Source organism: Gymnodraco acuticeps, unplaced genomic scaffold (genome assembly GCF_902827175.1).
Source record: "Gymnodraco acuticeps unplaced genomic scaffold, fGymAcu1.1, whole genome shotgun sequence".
NCBI classification, from domain to species: Eukaryota; Metazoa; Chordata; class Actinopteri; order Perciformes; family Bathydraconidae; genus Gymnodraco; species Gymnodraco acuticeps.
This window is the reverse complement of record NW_022989943.1, coordinates 1-25,698: the sequence shown is the minus strand read 5'-3', so window position 1 is coordinate 25,698 and position 25,698 is coordinate 1. Positions and strand designations below refer to the sequence as shown.

General features: G+C 37.6%; 1 protein-coding gene across 1 annotated transcript; it reads right to left on the bottom strand.

Annotated features, from left to right (window-relative positions):
• Window positions 1-863: 863 nt before the first annotated feature.
• specc1la (sperm antigen with calponin homology and coiled-coil domains 1-like a) lies at window positions 864-25,500 on the bottom strand. Its single transcript, XM_034210207.1, is given in 8 exon segments — window positions 864-5,917; window positions 7,622-7,681; window positions 8,723-8,839; window positions 14,092-14,194; window positions 16,671-16,800; window positions 16,803-16,859; window positions 18,500-18,589; window positions 25,415-25,500. Coding segments are annotated over 8 exon segments (654 nt in total). The 5' UTR covers window positions 25,422-25,500; the 3' UTR covers window positions 864-5,827.
• Between the last annotated feature and the right edge of the window lie 198 nt (window positions 25,501-25,698).

Below are 25,698 nucleotides of genomic sequence, written 5' to 3'. Positions count from 1 at the left end.
TACTTTGAGTAAAAGTAGAAGTACTCAGATATTGTACTTTAGTAAAAGTAGAAGTACTCAGATATTGTACTTGAGTAAAAGTAGAAGTACTCAGATTTTGTACTTGAGTAAAAGTAGAAGTACTCAGATATTGTACTTTAGTAAAAGTAGAAGTACTCAGATATTGTACTTGAGTAAAAGTAGAAGTACTCAGATATTGTACTTGAGTAAAAGTAGAAGTACCAGAGTGTAGGAATACTCTGTTAGTAAAAGTCCTGCATTCAAAATGTTCCTCAAGTGAAAGTAGAAATCTCATCAAAATATAGTGAAAGTAGCGACAGTGAAAGTAGTCGTTGTGCAGATTGGTCCATTTCAGAATAATATATATGATATGTTTTATAATGATTGATCATGAAAGTGTTCTCAAAGCTGGTAAAGGTGCAGCTGTACTCGACACCATTCAAATGTATTTGAATACTTGAACACATTTGGTTTATTGGATCAATGCAGCGTTGTGTTACTATAGTACAAAACATATCGTGAAATCCTTTGAAATAATAACTGTAAACGATAATTGTTTATTTGTGCACACATGTGGGAAAAAACGTAGTTCCTGAATTATAGCATTAATAATGTAAAGTATTACAATTAATTTTGAGGTATTTTATGCTCTGGTTTTACTGATTTGAACAAACAATTATCACTAGAGAAATAATTAGCAGATGTTTGCAGTCCTATCCAATAAGCTCCACAATAACCAACTGCGACAGTCAAATGTCCTTTTACATTAATGCAAGTAATGATACGCTCAAAATATAATACTAATAATAGTAAAACAGTCAGAGGAGGATATACTGTGACGACAAAAACCACAACAAACAAGAGGCTGTTTTAATTTTAATTTTATAACTATTGCCAAAAAATAAAGCAACATAAAAACAAACATCGTTTTTCTTTACAACTGATTATCATCGTAGTGTGCACTTAATACTGTAGCTTAGTCCCTTCTCTCACACACACACACACACACACACACACACACACACACACACACACACACACACACACACACACACACACACACACACACACACACACGGCTTTGCTATGCTCAAGGGACCATTTCACTGCATGTAGTGTGATCAGGAAAATATATATAATTCACACCAAAAAACAAACAAAAAGGCAACATTGGAAACTAAAGCAGGTTCAGTGGATCAGAGCATTTTCAAGTAAAGACAAAATAAATGTGATGAAGTGGACCCTTTAAATGTTTTTAGCTCGTTGTGCTAACGCTACGTGTTCCTCGTGGCTCTGCGTGAACGTGGACTGAGATTCTTTTAGCGTACGTCTCCTAAATGTCGTTATCACTCCCGCTGCACCTCGTAAAGTCCAACAGAAACACATTCCCAGCGAGCAGAGGCTTCAGATGTGTCAGGGCTTTCTGCAGGGAGCGATAACACACGCAGAAAACACACAGTTGGATGCTAACCACTTAGCATCATGGCACCACAAACCCCTTTCATGACTGCTCCGTACAGGAAATGAACGTTGTTTTGATCAATTCCTCACGTTGTGTTTCCTTGACTACTGAGCTGTTTGACTTGCATGCTTCCACGGTTAAAGAATATTATAACAACTGAATCAAAACACAACTCGTGTATCCAGTCGTAGTCTCACTGCTTTACTAACACATGCCCTTTTCCTTAAAGTCTCACATTATTGCAGGTGTTCTACACGTGTTTGAAATGTTATGGTTTTAGTAATACCGTAACGGGAATTCAACTAAATATGCAGGGTGTTTTTTTAATTCAATTAGGCAATTCCCCCCCTCGTTAGATTCAATGCATCAACCTTTCTCAGTTTTCTGATTCCTTGTTCAACGTGGAGGCAATGTCAAGGTAACACGAGTAAGAAACCGATTTATAAATTAGTCATTTTCTGGGTAAAGTACACTTTAGAAGATCATTTCGTGAGTTTCAAGGGTAATAACTTCAGTTTTTTTCAATGTGGACCCCATTTTTGAAATGTTTGTGTGTCCAATAGGAACTTTTACTTTGAAATGTTGCACCAATATACCTCATTTGTGGACGAAGCCGAGAAAAACACATTTCTCTAAGAATTCAAGGTTTCACGAGTGGGAAACTGATGTATGAATGGCCATATTGTCACTTAGAAGCCTATTTTCAGAGTTGTAGGCGTTATAACTTAGGTATAGTTCAACTTGGACCCCATTTTTTCACTGTTTTTGTGTCCAATAGGAACTTTGACTTTGAAATGTTGCACCAATGTACCTCATTTGTGCATTTGTGGACGAAGCCGACAACAACATACATTTCTCTAAGAATTCAAGGCTTCACGAGTGAGAAATGTATGTATTCATAGTCATAGTCACTTAGAAGCCTATTTCTTAAAATGTTAAGGGTAATAACTTAGGTATTGTAAATGTTTTTGTGTCAAATTGGAACTTTTACTTTGAAACGTTTGCAGGATGAGCGAGACGCTGCGACGTACGTCATGAGGGTGAATTATTCCTATGAAATGGCACGAACACCTCCCTCTCTCCTGCACAGAGGGTATAACGAGTTGCAGATGCACACGGCGTGAAGACGTGGCGCAGTACAGAGCATGTGCTTCTAAATCGAGACAAAAATGTAGTTTCTGATGTTCTGCTATTGATACCAGCTGGGGTGTTTTGTATCTCCCTTGTCTGAGGAGAACAGATACGCGCGGTTTGAAGGCTGAGTGTTAAGGCAGGAAGTTAGTGTCGGATAACAATAACAAGCTTATCTCAGTGTAATAAACTCACACACACAAAAAACACACACACACACACACAAAGCTACAATGACGGGAAACAATGCAAATAAATACAGTGAACGTGGCAAGAAGAGGCACGAGAAGCAGTCTGACAGCATCACATGGTGCTTTAAACCCCCTTATGTTAGCATCTTAAAGCACTTTATGAATATTTTACAATAGGGCTGAAATAGGACCGCTTATTTTCAATTACAATTAATTGCATGTTGCTTTCTAAATGCGTTGTTTAGTGTATAAAATGTTGAAATGCATTGTTTTTTCAGTCAGAAAACCACATTATTTCTCATTACTATGATATAAAACATAAAAACATATTTGAGAAGCTAATTTAAATATGTTCTGAAATGTTTGCATGAAAAACTCAAATATCAAATGCCAATAATTGTTCAGATCAATCGATTAACAATTGCAGCGGTGGTTTATAACTCACTATAAAGTAGGTTGAAGTGATTATCAATGCATGTCTATCACTATAACTCCTCCTGTGGACACCCATATGAAGATAATGAAGTGAAACACAGCGACTATAATAATGTTACATAAGTGTTGATAGAAGTTATCATATTTGACATCAAAAATGTCCTTAAAGCTGCTTATAACTACAATAAAACGTGTTATTAACGCGTTAAACTGCTTATATGGGGATTTAAAGTGTCATAAATGACTATTGCTGACATTCTGTGCTTTAAAGAGTTTCTATAGTAATGTTTAGTGACACAGGAATTTCAAAAACGACCTTTCTAACACAGCACCGTCATTATCACACCATGTAAGTCAATGGCACGATGAATTGTTTGAACTTTTGTGCTATAAACTTATGGTTTGGCAACGCTTTGGGAACAATTTGACCGGTTGGGAGATGCGCTTGTTCTTATCGAGGGTCAGATGATGAATTGAAACCACTCGGATGTTAAAGTGGTTTCATTTTTAACAGCTGAATGACTCTTTTAATGAGACGAAGTGTTTGCACGGACCGTCAGCTTCTTTCCAAACACTCGAGCACACTTTTCTCAACATGAGGTTCATTATTAGAGATGTTTTTTCCAAATCAGACTCAGAGAAACGGTCACTTTTCAACGTTTCCACATGTTTTTGTGTCAAAGCAAACAGCAATTATTGATATGTGTAGTATATGTAATGTGTAACGTCCACTAAAAGTTTGTTTTGGCTCGGATCAATAGAATAAATGCCTGACAAATGAATGTAGAGTATTAGTATGCTTATATGGAGCTACAGCCAGCCGCTAGTTAGCTTAGCTTAAGGACTGATTCTGTCCAAATGTACAGATCCGTCTACCTTCCCCCCTTAAACTCACTAACTTGGGGTTTTTAGTGACACTAGATGCATTTCTTTAGCTTCATTTGTACAAAAGCTAGTGACAAATGATTTCATTGACTTCACATGTAATGTGAGACTCGAGGAAGCGGCTAATCGGGACAATAAGTTAGAAAATTATGTGGAGTTTTAAGAGAGAAATGTACATATTTTTGTCAAAGTAAGTTTGTTTTAACCACTGATATCTGGAGGATCTGATGTGGGACTTCAGGGAGAGACTACGGGAGCAGATCAAGGTAAACAGATAAAGAAATATGATTAATGCCTCTCTGTCAGACACTTGAATAATCAATGTAAGTTTGCGGGGGGTAAAAACAAACTTTCAGTGGATCGACTTTGGCAAAATGTAAAGAAAAGTTCCAATTTGACACAAAAACTGGTAAAAAAAAAATCCCCTTAAGTTTCTCTGATCTAAAACCAGAACTTGAAATAAAACACTTTTATCAAAAGACTAAATACTACTCACTCATATTTTGGTTACGATGAAACGATGCTGTGTGTGCCCAATGGAATAAGTGCAGGACAGTAAATGCAAACACACACATCAGCCATTATCTCCAGACGCTGTTGAGAAATGATATTCAAGTGGAAAAGAAAACCTACAAAGAGTGCCGCTCAATACAATGTGTAGTCGTGTTGTGAAACGTAGCATATTTTCTGTGCTTGAAATGACCAACACTCAAAAGGCTCCGAATACATATTTGGCAACGACTCCTCAAATCTTCATCTTCACAAACATATCTCCTGCATCAAAGCTCACGCAGGCACTTTGTCCGCTTTGAAAAGGAAAACAAAGGCAGCTCAAATGTAACGGTGACGTCTGGAAGACTCGGTGCAGAAAGGCTGAAATCAATTCCTGTCTGAAGGCGTTTCGGGGAATTCCAACATCACTGGCTTTCACTTTGATAGACAGAGGCTTTCACTAAATATCCACACGCAAAGAACTGAAGAAATACTGGGACCATCTTTAAAAAAAACACACAATGATGTTCCACTTTCCCCCCGAACATGAGGACACACACACCACAACTTCTGACTTCCCTATTTGGGGTTTTAGCAGCTTCCGTACTGTACACACCACATCCGGAATATGCATCCATGCGTTTCACCGCAGTGCATTAGCTCTGAACCAGGATTAGAAACTTGAAGTATTCAAGCGCACATCTCTTGTTGGACGGAGACACACAGCCACTTCTAAACATGAGCAAAACTTGGATATGAACTAGTTTTGGTGCACGAAAGCTTTTCAAAAAGTGGGACGAAGGAATGGAGAAGGAAGCTGTCTCTCACGTTGGAAGATGTGAAAATACAAGTCAATCTAATAGGGGAATCATTCGAGTGCCCTGAAAAGCCAGTTTTGCAGGAATTCCCCCGAACACCCGGAAAGCTGTCGTAGGAATATGATCTGCAGAAAACAAAAAGGCACTGAGTTTGTGTTTGATGCTCCTTTAGACTCGGTTTCTGGATCTCATCGTCAGAGAGACTGTAACAGCAGGAGAGATCGACGCTTAATACTGTGGACCACGTGTGTGTGTGTGTGTGTGTGTGTGTGTGTGTGTGTGTGTGTGTGTGTGTGTGTGTGTGTGTGTGTGTGTGTGTGGTGAGTGTGAGAGCGTAGGTGGTGAGGTATTACAGTTGCTGGGAGCTCAGGAGGGCTGGCGTGGCTCTGATTGTGCTGCAGGACAGTAGAGTCTCAGGTCTCAAAGTACTTGTAGATGGCGGTGACGTAGGTCATGACGCTCTGCCAGTCGGGGCGCTCCGTGTGCACCATCTCATTCAAGTCCTGCAGCGGGGGAACAACACAGTCTGTTATCTTGCAGTTCATGACATTAATGCACACAATGGACCTGTGTTTTATTATCACTGGAGCTTTGTGCATATGACAATAAAACCTTTGCATTTGAATCTTGAATATCCGTTTTCTTTTTTTATTACTGCCGAATTTTATTCCATTTCAATGTAAATACTGCTATATTTGTAATATATTATAGTGTTCTTAAAAATAGTTCTCTGTGTTTTAAATGTGTAGTTTGCTTGATGTACATGTCAACTTACCTGGTGATAACCCCCGTTTCTGATTCACTTCTTTATCTAAATAGTTATCACTGCATAAACCGGTTTTCATTTTGTCTTTACTGCACAATATTTCATTTTACATTCTGTTCTTGTGTATATCATATTCTATTACGTGCAATAGACTTCTTACAATATTTTTGTATTTTATTATATATGAAAGTTAACTGTCCTCCTAGCTTCCCAATTAAATGTATTTATTCTTTACCGACTCATTTTTGTCCTTAAATGTACTTGTAATGGAAGGTTGGTAAAATCATCTTATTGCACAGTCCTGGACATTTTCTTATATATTCATAACCCTTTGTTTGGTTTAAATTGAGTTTGCATAGTCAAAATAAATCAAAAACTCCAGTTTTTTGGTTTGTGATGGATTCCAACCAAATAGATATATCTGAGCATCATTTCATCCAAACGTATCCCAACATGTGGAGTCTCCTGAGACTTCATGATCTCCACCAGAGTTTTAAATAAAGTTCAGACGATGCCTCGCTGCACAGCTTGGGGTTTGATTTATGAGGTTTAAGAGATAAGAAGCAGAACTAGAGACGTCAGAGTGTAGTACTGCGTAACCTGCTGCAGTTCATCTCTGGTTAATGATTGTCATGGGTTTGTTTGAATGTGTTTACATTATGAGGGAGATCAGAGCGAGGAATGACCCGAAAAAGGGCCAAGAGGAAAGAGCAACGCACAGATACATGTTTCTGTCCGCATTCCTCCATACATGACGTCATTTCATCGACCTGAAGTTGTGTCTGTGATTTTCTATATTCTTTATTTACACTACAAGTAATTATGATGTTTAACAAATATTAATTTTTATTTAAATGTATTTATTTGAACCCTCTTTACCTCAAAACCCAGCTTTAAAAAAAGGCATTATTTCAGTTTTTTTACGTTGTATTTTTAAATATATATATATATTTAATATAGGCACTTTGGTCAAATAGATTTAAATATAATAAATTATATAAATATAAAAAAGACATGCCATACGTTAGCCTCAAATCCAAAGGCAGTTTTTTATATGACATTTAAAAAAAAAAATGTATTACATATTTAGAAAGAGAGATAAAATATATATTTAAATGTTACAGTGCTTCGGTGACCTGTTTATCATACCATCATTTTTAAATGTATTGGTAACACTTGCAGACTCTTGTGAAAAAGACAAATATAGATTCATTTTTTGTCTTTCTTTTGTAAAATAGGATCATTTAAATAAGTAAAGAATTTGCCATAAAAAAAAAATATATTCATGGCCTTCAAACTGTTTAAGATCTCCCTTCTTCTAGCCACGATTGTGCCGCTTCCACAGAGGTGCAAGATGAATATACTATCAGTTAAATATGACAGGAGCAGACCCTGAACTTGCCAAGAAACAGAAGTGATTTGATTTGGATATTGAACTCACCAAAGTGCATTTGATGCCCACGCTCTCTGCAGCCTGGAAGGCTAAGGTGAAGTTTCTCCTCTGAGGAAAGAAGAGTCAAAAGTCACAATAAGTGGATTTAGATTTGGACAATCTGCTGTCCTGGAAAGACCACACTGAGTACATCTGCAAAAGGACAAAACAAAGAATGAGTTATTTCCACTGCTTGAGCTTATTTACGGGCGGGTAGACCATTTCCTCTTGTTTTTCACACCTATGATTGTGATATGATATGGGCAGGTGTTTCTACAGTATTGCCATTCTCCATGGGACAAGCGTTAGTCCCCTGCTTTAAAGTGTAAACACTAAATGTGAATCATAAGAAAGATTGCAGGTCAGCCCTTTGAGAAACTGTGGATAAGCCTACCATAATAAGAGCAGATATGAATTGTTACCATGACATCGGAGGTACAGGGTGCCACGATTTGATAAATTAAGATTACAGTCAATCCTAAATCAAATGTACGTTAAAGGGATTTGAACACATCGTCTTCGGTGATTGAAATGTTAAGTTAACTATGTGTGTCCTTGTCTTAACGTTTGTCCTGTGATGTTGCCAATGGAGCTGATATAATGCAGGAAACATTTCAGACTAGATCTGACAATACAGTCAAATGGTATTGTATTGTAAGGTAAGGTATGTTTATGTATAAAGCACATTGTCAGACACAGAGGCAATTCAAAGTGCTTTACCTCATCAGTAACACTTAATAAGAAGACAACAGAAAGGAACACAACACAATAAACACACTGGAGTAAACAGATGAATCAGAACCATGCAGAAAAGAGATAGTTTAAAAACAAACATTGTAAATACAGTAGGTGCTAACAATGGTGTATTGTATATGTTAAATAGTGGTGTTGTCCTGGCTGCTGAGCTCCTGGTTTAATACAGAATTTAATCTCAAATCAAATCCACGCTAAAGGGTAAGGAACATTTTGTCTTCAGTGATTGTATCGTCACGTTAAATGTCTGTTTCCTTGTGTCTTGTGTCGCACGATACAAGGAAATGGTCAGACTGGATCCGACACTAAAGCATCAAAGGATCATATCATGCATGTTAAATAGCGGTGTGGTCTTGCCTTGTCCTGGCTGCCGAGCTCCTGGTAGGGGATGTGAGCCGGCAGGTAGGTGTGCAGCACGGCGCAGAAAGCCAGCCCGTCGTTCCAGCTGCTGCTGAAGTTTGTGATGTCAATTTTCTGCCAAAAAAACAAACAAAAAAACAACCAACGATTAGGAATGGGGGAACGAAAAGGATCGATTGTCTAAATCACAAGAAACAAGGTTCAAATCACAAAAAGACACTGGTAAATCTTTGTATAAAATGCCTTTACATGTTCGATCTAAATATAAAATATGACGTAGAAGAAGTAGATAAAATATAGCTGACAGAATTAAGACCTTCTTGAACCTTCCACACTAACCCTGTAACAGTATTAAAGTTTGCAACTTATATATATCAATATTCCAATGACTTGTATAGATGAGAGTAACACCTACGTCACTTCCGGGCGAAAATTACAGCCACGCCCACTTTTGGAGGAAAACAAAGCTGTCATTTGAACGGCGGTCAATACAAATTCTGACGTTTTTGACAATCCGATCAGAAATGTTTGAAAACCGTGGATTTTCTGATCTCCAAAGCGCCCGGTGGCCAGTCAGGCAAACAATTACATTAAATCATTGGAAATCGACAATCGGGCTCGATATATGGTTAAATATAAATCAGTAGGCCAGGCTGTAATTTCGCCAGCTGTTACTCTACTGAGCGAGGCGGAAAATAATAGTTTTATCATGCCAACAAGCTGCTGTGTCGTTTATTGCTCCTCAAACATTAAAAAAAATCCAGAGTTCAGTGTTTCTGTACTTCCTCTAAGAAGAAAGGAAAGTATAAGAAGAGCTCTGTGGTTTCCCCCAAAAGTGGGCGGGGCCGTAAAGTGACGTAGATGTTACTCTCATCTATGGACATCGATCGCCTACTGCTTTATTTAACCATATATCGAGCCCGACCGTCGATTTCCAACGATTTAATGTAATTGTTTGCCTGTCTGGCCATCGTAACCGGGCGCTTTGAAGATCAGAAAATCCACGGTTTTCTTATATTTCTGATCGAATTGGCAAAAACTTCAGAATTGACATTGACCGCCGTTCAAATGACAGCTTTGTTTTCCCCCAAAAGTGGGCGGAGCCATACTTTTTGCCCATAAGTGACGCTTGTGTTACTCTCATGTATATAGACTATTCTGAACTGTTTATTATATTCTATTTTCTTACACTATTTTATCTGTTTTATTGTGACCTAATATGTCCATTGTCATATCTACACTGTAGCTATGAACACATGACCATAAAAGCCTTAAATCTAGTGTTGACCGAAGCATACATTGCGTCCTTAAACTCCCCTCTTCTCCTCGGCGTTCTGCACTTTGTAGATAGGTTTATTGTTTTTTACTAAACTGCTGTTATTTTGATTCTGGTTTATTTTGTGTTCTCCCCATTATTTGTTTTTGTTTTGTGAGCTGCGCTGTGGGACTTTGTATTTCTCTGTACAGCACTTTGGTCTGGAGGTTTTAAAAAGGGATTTAGAAATAAAGTTGGATTGGATTTCATTTTCATGCGTAAACCTACAAATGCTATTTATAGAATTAAAAAGAGTATTTGTGGAAGTTTAGCACAAATAAATGTAAATAAACCTTTTTCTCATCTTTATCTTTTACCTGTTTACATGAACTAAAATAACTCCATGATCGAATGGTGAGATACAAAAAGATTCTCACCTGACGCACTTCTAAGTACAGTCCATTTACACTTAAACACGACATTTACGGTCCGGAGCAAAATATATAAATCAGGTCAATATAATGTCACGCGGTGCTTCGGCTGTGAAACACCGTGTGATATTATATTGACCTGATTTATATATTTTTTCAACAGTAAAATGACGTCAATAAATCCAGCTTTAATTGTACTATTTAAAATGATTTAAAACAAGACACTAACAGCAAAATAATATTTGTAACATACACACACTCATTTATACACACTTATAAAAACATACAGAAAATGGATTTCTTTGGGGGGGATATTTTCTGATTTATGGAGTCAACAAAGAGATATCCCTCTGTAGAAACCATTAGGCGCTTTCACACCAGAGTACTTTTCCCAGGAATAGTTGTGATAGTTCTTGGGATTTTGCGTTCACACCAAAAAGATCTGGAACTAGAACTTCGTTCATGCGAACCTTTTCACCCCCTTTTTAGTGCCTGCTAGAGAGGTGGTACTCTCCTGGGGAGGAAACACTGTTTCCACAACCAATGCTAACATATTATTAGTAGTAGACCAAAAAGGTAGATAGATATGTCACTATGTGTACAGATGTCCATTTTCACTTTAACTTATTCCATACTTTATAACTTAGATGACCAAATATGTATATATACTGACAGTTATTTACTCTTATTTTACTCCTCTCCTATTTTATAGTCTTTTATTATTATTATCATTTAAATTTTTTCTTGATTTTCTTGATTTTTGATTTTCTTGATCTGTGTGAATCTTTGCCGTCCTGTTTTTTCACGCTTACCCTGTTGCTGCTTTGTACAACTGAATTTCCCCTCGGGGATTAATAAAGGTTCATCTTATCTTATCTTATCTTAAAAGGTTCCAATTTCTGATTGGCTGGGCGAATTAGAAACCACGCCCCGTAAAACTCCCAAAGTTGTGTGAAGCCGCCATTTTATTTGCACGCATTAGCATTATTAGCATTAGCCCAACGCACCAACGGAGAGAGACTAACTTATGGCAACACAAAATAAAACGTGGGAGCGGTGGAGATGAGGAGGTATCAGTGCTTCTGGCGATTTTCCTGGGACTTTGCGTGAAGTGGTTTGCGGCCTGCCAGTAACCCAGAGCAGAAGAAGAAGAAGTGACGTCAGCGGCTTCATTTGCGTAATCCTCCCTCAGGGATTTATTTCCGGTGTGAACGCGATTTACTAGGACAGTTCCCAGACTAAAGAGTTCGGCGGGACAAAGTACCGGTGGACCAAGTCCAGCAAAGTACTTGGTGTGAAAGCGGCTATTGACTCTAATATGTCAACAAAAAGGAAACAAGGATTTTGAAACTGGCTTTATCTAATGTTAGACATACTGTAACATTTGATGTATTATTCCATTCCCTACACTCTTAATGTAAATAATATCCTGCTTTATATTGTGACTAAGCCCTTCAATAGTTTTTAATTGTCAAAGTTTATAGATTTATTTTTATCTTCACCGTCTACTGTATATTTTCTACTTTTCAATAACATTTCAATTCTATTTTGAGATGATTCAATTCTAGTATTTTTTATTTCTACTCTTTAATTACTTATGTGCAATGCCTTGTTTTGTTTTTGCAAACATTTCCCAATTTGGGATCAATAAAGTACCGGGGGGGGGGGGGGGGGTGTCTAAAGATGAATCTTGATTGGGCCAAATTTGAACCCGAGTAACCCAAAACAATGCTGCTGGGTCCCCAGACCCCAACACCAAATTATACATCTTTTTTTTTTAGAGACCTTCAGACTTGGCAAAAATGTCTATAGCTGTTGTGGAGGATATCTTGAAGCCTTGTTCCGATAAAAAAATATTATATAATTTTAAACTTGAAACGGGTCACGGGAGACCCGAACACAACATAAGGGTTAAAACATAACATTTCAGAAAGATTGTAAAACAACAATTATGTGTCTTAATGTCAGTAATGAAACTAGGTAAGTTTCATGGTGATATCTAAGTGTTATTTGTTTTACTCCATCCATCTGCAGTGTCCTTAAATAAAAGCTAGCTTGATATGATGCTGAGAGTTAATGCGAGGCTCTCCATCACTCTTCAGATTGATCATCTCTTTCCACAGTTTAACCTTTGCAGGGCCGTAAACAACCTCTGAGCTTGAACACAACAACACGCTGAAACCTCCCCACAGCCACTACTATACTCTGGAAAGCTCGCCGTGATTCAGAGAAAGTCTGTGTTTTTCTGAGGGTGGTTAACTCGCAGGATGTGTGAAATGTGGCACACTTCCTGGAGAGGCACCAAGCTGTCATGGTAACCACAACTCACACCTGTTAGAAAGGGATAAACATCACTTTAATATGACGAGAGACTCTCCACACACCGGCTGAGTGTCGTTATAGTCCCAGTCATTTCTAGGTTTATGCTTTAAAAAGGGATTTATTTTATATGAGTCAATGAAACTGCACTTAAATCAACATTTAGACCGGTGCATCTGCAACAACAACACACTGCACATGTCTAAGGTTAACTCCACACATCCAAATCAATATCTATGTATTATTGCAGTTTCATTTTACATTGTGTATATTGTTACTATTTTATGTAGAAATTGTTGTTATTCTTGCAACTTTTATCTTATTCAATAATTATTTAGATGTTTTTTTGTATATTGTATGTTGCATTGCTGGAGGAACCGTCAAAGAGAAATTTGACGGTAAAAGTTTGAAGTTAAAATGGTTCTTATTGTGGACGACTTTTCCTGCAAAAGCCCTTAAATATGGTGGCCGACAGGTGCAAAGGCGCTACAACGGCACAAAACATTTGCATTAGGGAGACCAGGGGACACTAAAGAGTGACGCACACGGCTGGGAGACCAGGGGACACTAAAGAGTGACGCACACAGCTGAGAGACCAGGGGACACTAAAGAGTGACGCACACAGCTGGGAGACCAGGAGACACTAAAGAGTGATGCACACAGCTGAGAGACCAGGGGACACTAAAAAGTGACGCACACAGCTGGGAGACCAGGGGACACTAAAGAGTGACGCACACAGCTGGGAGACCAGGGGACACTAAAGAGTGACGCACACAGCTGGGAGACCAGGGGACATTAAAGAGTGATGCACACAGCTGGGAGACCAGGGGACACTAAAGAGTGACGCACAGCTGGGAGACCAGAGGACACTAAAGAGTGACGCACACAGCAGGGAGACCAGGGGACACTAAAGAGTGACGCACACAGCTGGGAGACCAGGGGACATTAAAGAGTGACGCACACAGCAGGGAGACCAGGGGACACTAAAGAGTGACGCACACAGCTGGGAGACCAGGGGACATTAAAGAGTGACACACACAGCTGGGAGACAAGGGGACACTAAAGAGTGACGCACACAGCTGGGACGGAGCGCTTGGTGACGTTCAGGATGATAAAGCTGAACAACTGTCTCTGTTGTTGGAAACTTACCTAAAAGGTTTTACGGTCTTATTTGAACAAAGTGATCACATGACTCCTTCTGATGTCACTGCAGATCTGCTGTAAGCTAGCTAGCTAACGTAGCTAACCTAGTCATTTCAGATACACTGACAGTTATGAGACAGACTAACTCTGCCAACTGTTCACTCTGAACTTAGTTATAGACTCTCAGATCAGATGGTGCCTTCAGGGACCGACTGTACCTGATAACCCTCCGTCTTCTTCTGGCACCACTTTAACAGAGCGTTTCTCTTGGAGCCTCCGTACTCTCGGGCCAGGGCCGACAGCGGGTCCTTCCTCTCTTCTCTGGAGGAAAAACACAGAAGAATAGAGACGTGAGCAAACACTCCGACAAAGTTTAAAAAGATTGAATAACTTCACTTTTTACACAACAGATTAGGTTGTTATCATTATTGCATCTATGACGGGTTACGATTACAGATAAGACTGAAAACTAATTCTCTACAGGTGTGAATAACGCAGATCATAGTTTTTTAAAGCTGGAGTGAGACATTTATGGCACGTTTCCACTGCAGCGGGTAGCTCGCTTTAAGCGTGCCGAGCCGTGCGTGGCCCGTTTTTGGTTGCGTTTCCACTTGGCCTAGTTTTGGCCCGGGGCTACTTTTTCACCTTTTTTCTGGCCCGACTAAATCGTGGTTCTAAAGGCCAGGAACAACCAGGCTGAGTCGGGCTGAGTATGCTAAACTAGAGAGAATCGCTGGCAAGGGGGCTACAACTACAACAAGATGAACATATTTGACCGTGATTTAATTGTAATACACGTTTCAAAATGATGCCGAAGTAACAACATACTGATACCGGTTAGTGAAAACCATGAATTAATGCTTTGACAAGTCTGAATTGGAAATGGGGGACCCTGATGTAAACAAGACGAAAGTCTTTCTCTGGTCTGCATCCCCTTAACAATTGTATGTTTTGAGCTGTACTGTACCCAATATACAAGCTGTTAATAAACGTTTCAATCAATCAATCAATCAATCAATGCAGACAGACGGCAGGCGAAAACCCTTTTTAAAATGCGTGTTTGCTAAATGTAGCTTGGCTAAGCTAACGTTATATATGCTCCGACCGTCCACACTCACAACAACGGCCTATACAGACATAAATAAACCAGCGACTGTATTCGCCATGACACAGGCAGTCTGTGGTTTGTACTTGTTTAACTTTTGTCTAGTTTCTGAACAGATATGAGGAGCTGTGAGCTCTGAGTGCTAAGAGCTAACGGCTGTGTTGTTTTTCTGGGGCTCTCATTGAAGATGACGTCACGGCTCCGCCTACACTGCGTTACTATAGTAACTGCCCCAGTTCCTAAACTGTAATGGAAGCGCAGCATTAAAGTGAGCCGGGCCTAATAAGGCCTAACCAAACCGAGCGAGGCCTGCAGTGGAAACGCGCCATTAGTGTTGAGATAATAAGAAGCAGATTTTTCTGGAAATCTGGTTAAAAATGTTCAACATTAACTGAAATATAGGCAATAACACATCTCAATACCAGATCAGTAAGACATAGAGCGTGATTACTAAATGAATCATTTATGACTTTTGACAATGGACAAAAAAAAAAAGATCAAATAAGAAACTAGCTAATAAAATTAACACTTTTTAGGTTAACCAACTTCTAATCATTGCATAATTAGTAGAGGACGGAAACAAGGTTTTTATTTGCCAATTTTCTTGAAATTCGGGTAAAATGTGTGATCAATTCAAATAATAACCGGCCATTGATAAGAGCATATGTGACCTGCTCTATCGAAATCAGTCGCATTAACACGAAGACACATGTTGAGTTGTTGGAAAGAGGATATTCCTAGCTTTCTAATGATATCAGGATTGTTTTTGTACTCCAAATATTCAGCAAAATATGTCACATTATATAATGACTGTCACCGAGTCATCATTTTGAGAAAAAGGCCTTCAAAGTTTCCTCTTCTCTGGAATCCATCGATCTGATTGGTTATTAGCGGAGCCAAGGATCAAAGTAGTACAGAGGGAAAATATTTACCCTTGGATTACTGGTCTGGGGGAAGCTCGCGAGTGTGTGTGTGTGTGTATACACGTGTGTACGTGTTTGTGTATTTTTGCGTTTGTGTGTATTGCGTTTGTTTCCCGGGGAAAACACTCACGAGAAACACCGGCTGTTATGCCTGCGGTGACGTCAAGTTACTCCGCTTGTAATTATGCCGTCACAAGCTTCAAAGTTGTATTTATCATCTGAATTTGCCGAAACAAGTTTCATATTCTGAAAACCAAGACTTTGTTTATTTAAAATCAAACAAAACACCCGAACCCCGAAAAAGTAGTTAACGCAAATCCACGTTTATTTTTAAATGAGCCGTCGCGACTTCCGACTGATTTCGATAGAGAAGGTCACATATTAGGAAGTAAGTAAAATGTATTTATAAAGTGCTTTTCCCAGACATAGTCACAAAGTGCTTGACAAAGCATTAGAATAAGATACGTAATAAATGTCTGTATTTATGTATAATTTGTCAAGACTTAGAAGGAAGGGGTAATGTATGTATGTGTATGTGAACAATATCGTGTAGATTTGAGTGGACTGTAAACTGAGGCGGGTGTGATTTTTATGTACATCTCCATGTATGTTATATATTTGTGGAATAAATCATACGAGTCATAAAGGATTAAAGGACCACACAAACCACGTGTTAAGAAGTGCTAAAAACACAGAATAAAAGCAGGATTATTAGCAGGAGTACAGGCCAAAGATCACATCCCAGTTTGTAGAGTTTTCTCAGAACAACAATAAAGAGGATTTGAGAGTTACCTGAGGCGGCTGCGGGGCCGGTGGGAGTGATGGAGGAGGGTGGGGGGGGGAGGAGGAGGAGAGGGAGAGAGGAGAGGAAGCAGCACTCAGAGCCATCAGGGGAAGGAAGAGGAGGAGTCCGGAGCAGACATGTCCCTCTTCATCTCCTCACTGCTGAGGCGGGACACTGGGGACAGGATTAGAAACATCATTACTCAAAAAAAGAGGAGTTCGATTTTATAGGGAAACTTCACCTAGTATATGATCATTGAAATATGGAATAATCAGCCCTTGAAGTCTTGAAGAAAACTTTTTTTGCATGACTTTGCAGTATCCGAAAAATCATACAAATCTGAAAGGATTTAAGTATATCCCGGTGTAGGTAACCAGATGTGCACGGCCTACCAGATCAGCCCGGGTCCGTTACGCTTACCAATGACGTCACGCATTGGCTTGTACGGCAACCAAGAGGACATTTTACACGGCCAAATTCCGTAAAGAATATTAAAAAATAACAATCGACAGTGAATGTATGTTAGTGGAACTGTGTCAGGAAAGTGAAGTGTTAATTAAGGAATGTTATTGAAGAACTGAAATGCATAAAATAGAAGGTTAATATGTAGCATATCCCTCCGAAATATGGTCGTAGACTTTACTGGTGATTTAGAATTGATCCAGACTCAACGTAAGAGCTTGTGCCTTTTCGGGGGGTGCTAACATTTAAACATAACACTTTATTCTTTACTTTCTCCGTCTGTTATATGTAGAAGATATAACTTTTCTCCGTCATGTTGTTTCCATAGCAACTTCCTGTCAACATCGTAAACTCGCCTTCTAAATAAAAGCATCTAAATAAGACAGGAAGTTAACCTAAATTACATTTAAGACATACAACTGCAACGAACGTAACAAAAACAATGAAATATCCTTTTCAGTTCACAGAACACAAATTGGGTTATTTACATAATATGTTTACATGATTTTGTTGTGCAATAAAACAAAGAGGGATATGCTACATATTAACTTTCTATTTTATTGCATGTCAGTTCTTCAATACATTCCTTATTAACACTTCAACTTTCCTGACACATTTCCACTAACATACATTCCACTGTCGATTGTTATTTTTTAATATTCTTTGCGGAATTTGGCCGTGTAAAATGTCCTCTTGGGGTTGCCGTACAGCCATCTGCGTGACGTCATTGGTAAGCGTAAAGGACCCCGGGCTGATCTCGTAGACCGTGCACATCTGGTACCCTACACCGCTGCGTTTAGAGACAGCAAAACAGTGACAGGAAATTAATGAGGAAAAATGTAAAAAATGCCCTAAAGAAATATCTCAGAATGTCCCTTAAATCCATCGACAAGGGGCCAAATGTTCCCGCAAGATTCATTTAAAAAAAGATACGAATTAAAAAAAGATATTTACTGGTTAGCAAATGTTTCTAATAGTCTTATTAAAGTACCTTACCTTTATTTTAGTACATGTTTACTTTATGCATAATTATAGTTTTTTTAAGTTATTGGGAATTATCTAAAAATATCCCCAATATTTTAGACAGTAAAAAGTTTCCCTTTAAATATATATTTTTAATTGCCACACTGATCAAACTATGTCAAACATCTCTTAAAAACTCACTTTAATATCATTTTGCTGTTAAACCGCGTCCCCAATTGACTTCAATTCATCAAAAGATGTCTTTGTTAAAAAAACTGAGAACTCTGCAGGAATTCAATTTAACACAGGGCGAGTAAATGATCAACAAGTTATTATTTTTGTGGTGAATAATACATTTATAATTGTATCATTCAGCCAACGTGTCTAACCTGATATCGTCTTGTTGGAGTCCATGTTGGAGACCCTCTGGATGGCCGAGGCGGGGCGGCTGGACCCGGATCCCCTGAGCAGGTGATCAGCTGTGGACACATAACAACAAATACAAAAATAAAATACATTGAGAGGAAGAAGTGTATTTAAAAATAGACCCACTGTATTACAATATATAACGTAAAAAAACGTGTAAAATATGAATAATACAATATAAATAGAAGTGTATTAATATGATGATAGTCAGGCTTTTTAAAGTAAAATGTACAGTGTAATCAATGTATAATATTGTAATAAACATGGTAGTACAATGTGGACATTTTATTTTAAATTCTTATGTTTTTATAAATATTTGTATTCCATTTTATTAGACATTTTATTTTTAACTTATTTGTTAATTTAAATATATTGATTTAATTTTTTTGCACAATCTTATTTTTACTTCTAATTGTGATATACATGTAATCTTTTAAGTGCACAGTCATACTCAACATGCTTATTTGTAAATACATATATTTAATCTATGGTATCTTTTTATTGCAGTCTTACTTGAACTCTCTTGAATTCCCCCCAAAATGTAATATTCTAATTGTGCGTAATAATGCCACAGTGGTGTGAGTACTGCAGAGTTGTTTAACTAATGAATCATATTTAGTGTTTCGATAAGAGACTTCCTCTGAAAGGAAATAACCAGGTCAGTAAAGAAACACATTCCAGTGACGCTGAGCTCGGGGGAATACTGACGAAGGAGAGGCCAAATAAACCAATAAATGACGGAAAACTAAGAGGAACATCGGAGGCTATGGCCAAGTCTGCACGTTCACATTAAACACTTGAACTCGTCACTGTGCAGATGAACTGTGGGAAGAACTACAGCGGAGAATGGTGGATCATTGCTCCCCTCTTATCATCCACTCGGGTGTTTTGATAAACTGACACAGGAAACCTGCTCACGCCATCCTCCGGGGGAAACTAAATGTTTCTCATGAGGAGATGGGGGGTCCGATCCTGATCATTGTTAGTTTACTGAGGTGAAGCAGAGGAGTGGCTGATATGAAACCCTCTCAAACCAGTTTTAAAAGACAGGTTTCCTTTTTGAAAATCATACATTTCATCAATTAACATCAGAGGTGGGACGTAGTGGAGTACAAATACTTCGTTACTGTACTTAAGTACATGTTTCTGGTATCAGTACTTTACTCCACTACTTACACGACTTTTTACTTTGACTTCTTATATGTTGAACTCAAATACCTGAACTTTCTACTTCTTACATTTTGAACTCAAATACCTGTACTTTCTACTTCTCACATGTTGAACACAAATACCTGTACTTTCTACTTCTTACATGTTGAACACAAATACCTGTACTTTCTACTTCTTACATGTTGAACTAAATACCTGTACTTTCTACTTCTTACATGTGAACCCAAATACCTGTACTTTCTACTTCTTACATGTTGAACCAAATACCTGTACTTTCTACTTCTTACATGTTGAACTCAAATACCTGTACTTTCTACTTCTTACATGTTGAACTCAAATACCTGTACTTTCTACTTCTTACATGTTGAACAAAATACCTGTACTTTCTACTTCTTACATGTTGAACCCAATACCTGTACTTTCTACTTCTTACATGTTGAACACAAATACCTGTACTTTCTACTTCTTACATGTTGAACAAATACCTGTACTTTCTACTTCTTACATGTTGAACCCAAATACCTGTACTTTCTACTTCTTACATGTTGAACCCAAATACCTGTACTTTCTACTTCTTACATGTTGAACACAAATACCTGTACTTTCTACTTCTTACATGTTGAACAAATACCTGTACTTTCTACTTCTTACATGTTGAACTCAAATACCTGTACTTTCTACTTCTACATGTTGAACACAAATACCTGTACTTTCTACTTCTTACATGTTGAACTCAAATACCTGTACTTTCTACTTCTTACATGTTGAACTCAAATACCTGTACTTTCTACTTCTTACATGTTGAACACAAATACCTGTACTTTCTACTTCTCACATGTTGAACTCAAATACCTGTACTTTCTACTTCTTACATGTTGAACTCAAATACCTGTACTTTCTACTTCTCACATGTTGAACTCAAATACCTGTACTTTCTACTTCTTACATGTTGAACTCAAATACCTGTACTTTCTACTTCTCACATGTTGAACTCAAATACCTGTACTTTCTACTTCTTACATGTTGAACTCAAATACCTGTACTTTCTACTTCTTACATGTTGAATACAAATACCTGTACTTTCTACTTCTCACATGTTGAACTCAAATACCTGTACTTTCTACTTCTTACATGTTGAACCCAAACACCTATACTTTCTACTTCTTACATGTTGAACACAAATACCTGTACTTTCTACTTCTTACATGTTGAACCCAAATACCTATACTTTCTACTTCTTACATGTTGAACACAAATACCTGTACTTTCTACTTCTTACATGTTGAACCCAAATACCTGTACTTTCTACTTCTTACATGTTGAACTCAAATACCTATACTTTCTACTTCTTACATGTTGAACACAAATACCTGTACTTTCTACTTCACATGTTGAACTCAAATACCTGTACTTTCTACTTCTCACATGTTGAACACAAATACCTGTACTTTCTACTTCTTACATGTTGAACCCAAATACCTGTACTTTCTACTTCTTACATGTTGAACTCAAATACCTGTACTTTCTACTTCTTACATGTTGAACTCAAATACCTGTACTTTCTACTTCTCACATGTTGAACTCAAATACCTGTACTTTCTACTTCTTACATGTTGAACTCAAATACCTGTACTTTCTACTTCTTACATGTTGAACTCAAATACCTGTACTTTCTACTTCTTACATGTTGAACTCAAATACCTGTACTTTCTACTTCTCACATGTTGAACTCAAATACCTGTACTTTTCTACTTCTTACATGTTGAACTCAAATACCTGTACTTTCTACTTCTCACATGTTGAACTCAAATACCTGTACTTTCTACTTCTTACATGTTGAACTCAAATACCTGTACTTTCTACTTCTTACATGTTGAACTCAAATACCTGTACTTTCTACTTCTTACATGTTGAACTCAAATACCTGTACTTTCTACTTCTCACATGTTGAACTCAAATACCTGTACTTTCTACTTCTTACATGTTGAACTCAAATACCTGTACTTTCTACTTCTTACATGTTGAACTCAAATACCTGTACTTTCTACTTCTTACATGTTGAACTCAAATACCTGTACTTTCTACTTCTCACATGTTGAACTCAAATACCTGTACTTTCTACTCTTACATGTTGAACTCAAATACCTGTACTTTCTACTTCTCACATGTTGAACTCAAATACCTGTACTTTCTACTTCTTACATGTTGAACTCAAACACCTGTACTTTCTACTTCTCACATGTTGAACCCAAATACCTGTACTTTCTACTTCTTACATGTTGAACTCAAATACCTGTACTTTCTACTTCTTACATGTTGAACACAAATACCTGTACTTTCTACTTCTTACATGTTGAACCCAAATACCTGTACTTTCTACTTCTTACATGTTGAACTCAAATACCTGTACTTTCTTTTTTTTAATGTGAACACAAATACCTGTACTTTCTACTTCTCACATGTTGAACTCAAATACCTGTACTTTCTACTTCTTACATGTTGAACTCAAATACCTGTACTTTCTACTTCTCACATGTTGAACTCAAATACCTGTACTTTCTACTTCTTACATGTTGAACTCAAATACCTGTACTTTCTACTTCTTACATGTTGAACTCAAATACCTGTACTTTCTACTTCTTACATGTTGAACTCAAATACCTGTACTTTCTACTTCTCACATGTTGAACTCAAATACCTGTACTTTCTACTTCTTACATGTTGAACTCAAATACCTGTACTTTCTACTTCTCACATGTTGAACTCAAATACCTGTACTTTCTACTTCTTACATGTTGAACTCAAATACCTGTACTTTCTACTTCTCACATGTTGAACTCAAATACCTGTACTTTCTACTTCTTACATGTTGAACACAAATACCTGTACTTTCTACTTCTTACATGTTGAACCCAAATACCTGTACTTTCTACTTCTTACATGTTGAACTCAAATACCTGTACTTTCTACTTCTTACATGTTGAACCCAAATACCTGTACTTTCTACTTCTTACATGTTGAACTCAAATACCTGTACTTTCTACTTCTCACATGTTGAACCCAAATACCTGTACTTTCTACTTCTTACATGTTGAACTCAAATACCTGTACTTTCTACTTCTCACATGTTGAACTCAAATACCTGTACTTTCTACTTCTTACATGTTGAACTCAAATACCTGTACTTTCTACTTCTCACATGTTGAACTCAAATACCTGTACTTTCTACTTCTTACATGTTGAACACAAATACCTGTACTTTCTACTTCTTACATGTTGAACTCAAATACCTGTACTTTCTACTTCTTACATGTTGAACCCAAATACCTGTACTTTCTACTTCTTACATGTTGAACACAAATACCTGTACTTTCTACTTCTCACATGTTGAACTCAAATACCTGTACTTTCTACTTCTTACATGTTGAACTCAAATACCTGTACTTTCTACTTCTTACATGTTGAACTCAAATACCTGTACTTTCTACTTCTTACATGTTGAACCCAAATACCTGTACTTTCTACTTCTTACATGTTGAACACAAATACCTGTACTTTCTACTTTCACATGTTGAACTCAAATACCTGTACTTTCTACTTCTCACATGTTGAACTAAATACCTGTACTTTCTACTTCTTACATGTTGAACCCAAATACCTGTACTTTCTACTTCTCACATGTTGAACTCAAATACCTGTACTTTCTACTTCTTCATGTTGAACTCAAATACCTGTACTTTCTACTTCTTACATGTTGAACCCAAATACCTGTACTTTCTACTTCTCTCATGTTGAACTCAAATACCTGTACTTTCTACTTCTTACATGTTGAACTCAAATACCTGTACTTTCTACTTCTCTCATTTTCCAAACAGCTGGTTCCTTTAGTCTGAATGTGTGTTTGGTGCGTGATCATTATTCTTTAGAGTCATTGCGTGCCTATTGATTTGAACACGATCCGTGTATCCATCATTTCCTGGTCTTCTCTAAAGAAGAGGGACCAATGGAAACGTTGTCATGTTGCCGTTGTTCAGCATGGAAACATTCATTAGCTAACAATGACATTATTGTTCTATTGATATAAAGGGAGGTCAGGTACTCTTTAAAGCAGCTGCTAGTTATGGGTACTTTTTACTGAAGTACATTTCAAAGCCTCTTTACTTTGACTTGAGTAAAGAAGTTTAGTCAGTACTTCTACTTTCACCAGAGTATTTTTAAACACGAGTATCTGTACTTCTACTTGAGTAAAGGTTGGAGTACTTTTGACATCTCTGATTATCATAGCCGCAAACTGGAAGAACGTAAAATTACTGTTGAATTTTAACATTTACGACGGTCTTTGAACAGATCGTGGAGGACGAATGGCAGGACACCATTTCAGTTTGTGGCATTTCATTTCCTAGAAGATTTTGTTCCATTTACGTCAGCAAAACGCACTACTTTTGTTAAGCAATTTAAGATAAGGTAAGATTAGATGGACCTTAATTTATCCCTGTGGGGAAATTCAGGAGTTTAAAGCAGTAACAGAGTGAGAGTGAAGAGGGTAGTAAGATCTAAATAACATTATATAAGTAACTGTTAAAAGGAGATATCACAACAAGATAAAACGTTGGTAATTTAAATGAACATATATACATACATGCTTTGGGTTATTAAATATTTACATGTATGTGTGAAGATGCGAGTGCAGGTACAATCAGGGCAGGTTTCTATGTATGTCCAGTAGGGTGGTCCTTCGTGCCATGTACATTTTCAAATTAATTTATTTTAAGCTCCAACCACCGGAATTTGTTATGAGAGTCAAGAAAACTCTCCTGGTGAATGTTTTCCTCAATCTGACAACATGTACCCCTCCCTCATGGACCTGGGCTGCCACACCAGCAGCCACGGTGCTGCCACTGAGGCTACACTTCCAGGTTGGTGAGGGGGGGTACATGTTGTCAGATTGAGGAAAACATTCACCAGGAGAGTTTTCTTGACTAATAGAATGAATTCTGGGGGTTGGAGCTTAGACTTTCCCACTTTCAATTTGAAGGACCACCCTAATGTCCAGTACGCGTTACTTTTATTGGGTTACATGGTTAACCCTTGGTTGTGCAGTCTAATGGCTTCAGGCACAGAGGACTGTCCGAAGCGCTGTGCCGAGGAGGGACGAGTCTGAGGCTGAACGTACTCCTCACAATTTGAAATTCTTAAATGAATATCATTTTGATTTAGTCTATCGTAAAAGAAAAAAAACTCATTTTGATTCATTTTCACTCCAGCTAAAATGTTATTATCACATTGTATGTTCTATATTATTTACATAACATAGGTGGTATGGTAGGAATTTTGTTACTAATCTTGTTGACATACCCAAATCTGCTCCTTTTGAATCTAAAGGCCATAAATTTCTGTAAAACACACAGCATGTAGACCGTTTTCCCCAACATCTGTAACTCTTGTTTGCACTTGGGAAAAGGTTTTATAAGTAGATTGAATGTTATGCTTCTTTAAATGAATCTATGGCATTAAAACTGATCTACTGCGCAGTGTCGCTTTTGTGTTCTTAAGCTATACATTGCAAAAGAAAAGTGGCGAGAGTTTCTGGAAGGTCTCAGTTTCAGAGGGTTAGCAGTACTATGTTTCTGCATGTGTAAAATTAATATATAGTAATAAAATAAGAGTTATTTATCCATAGTGTGGGACTAGTGTGGTGTGTTCCTCACCCGGCATGCTGATGTCCGTTGTAGCTCGGCCTCTTGTCGCTCAGCGGCTTGGCAGCTGACATCGAGCCAGGTAAGGAGTGTCTCTGGAATGGCAAACAACATAACAAATATTAACAAACTAGGAACAAATATTATTAGAACAATTATACAACAATGTAGTAATACATATTATGGAGTGTCTCGAAAAAATATATATACATACACATATATATAAATAATAAAATGACAAAGAAATATTAGAAATATCTGGAAGAATACCCGATGTATTAACCGAGTGTCTCTAA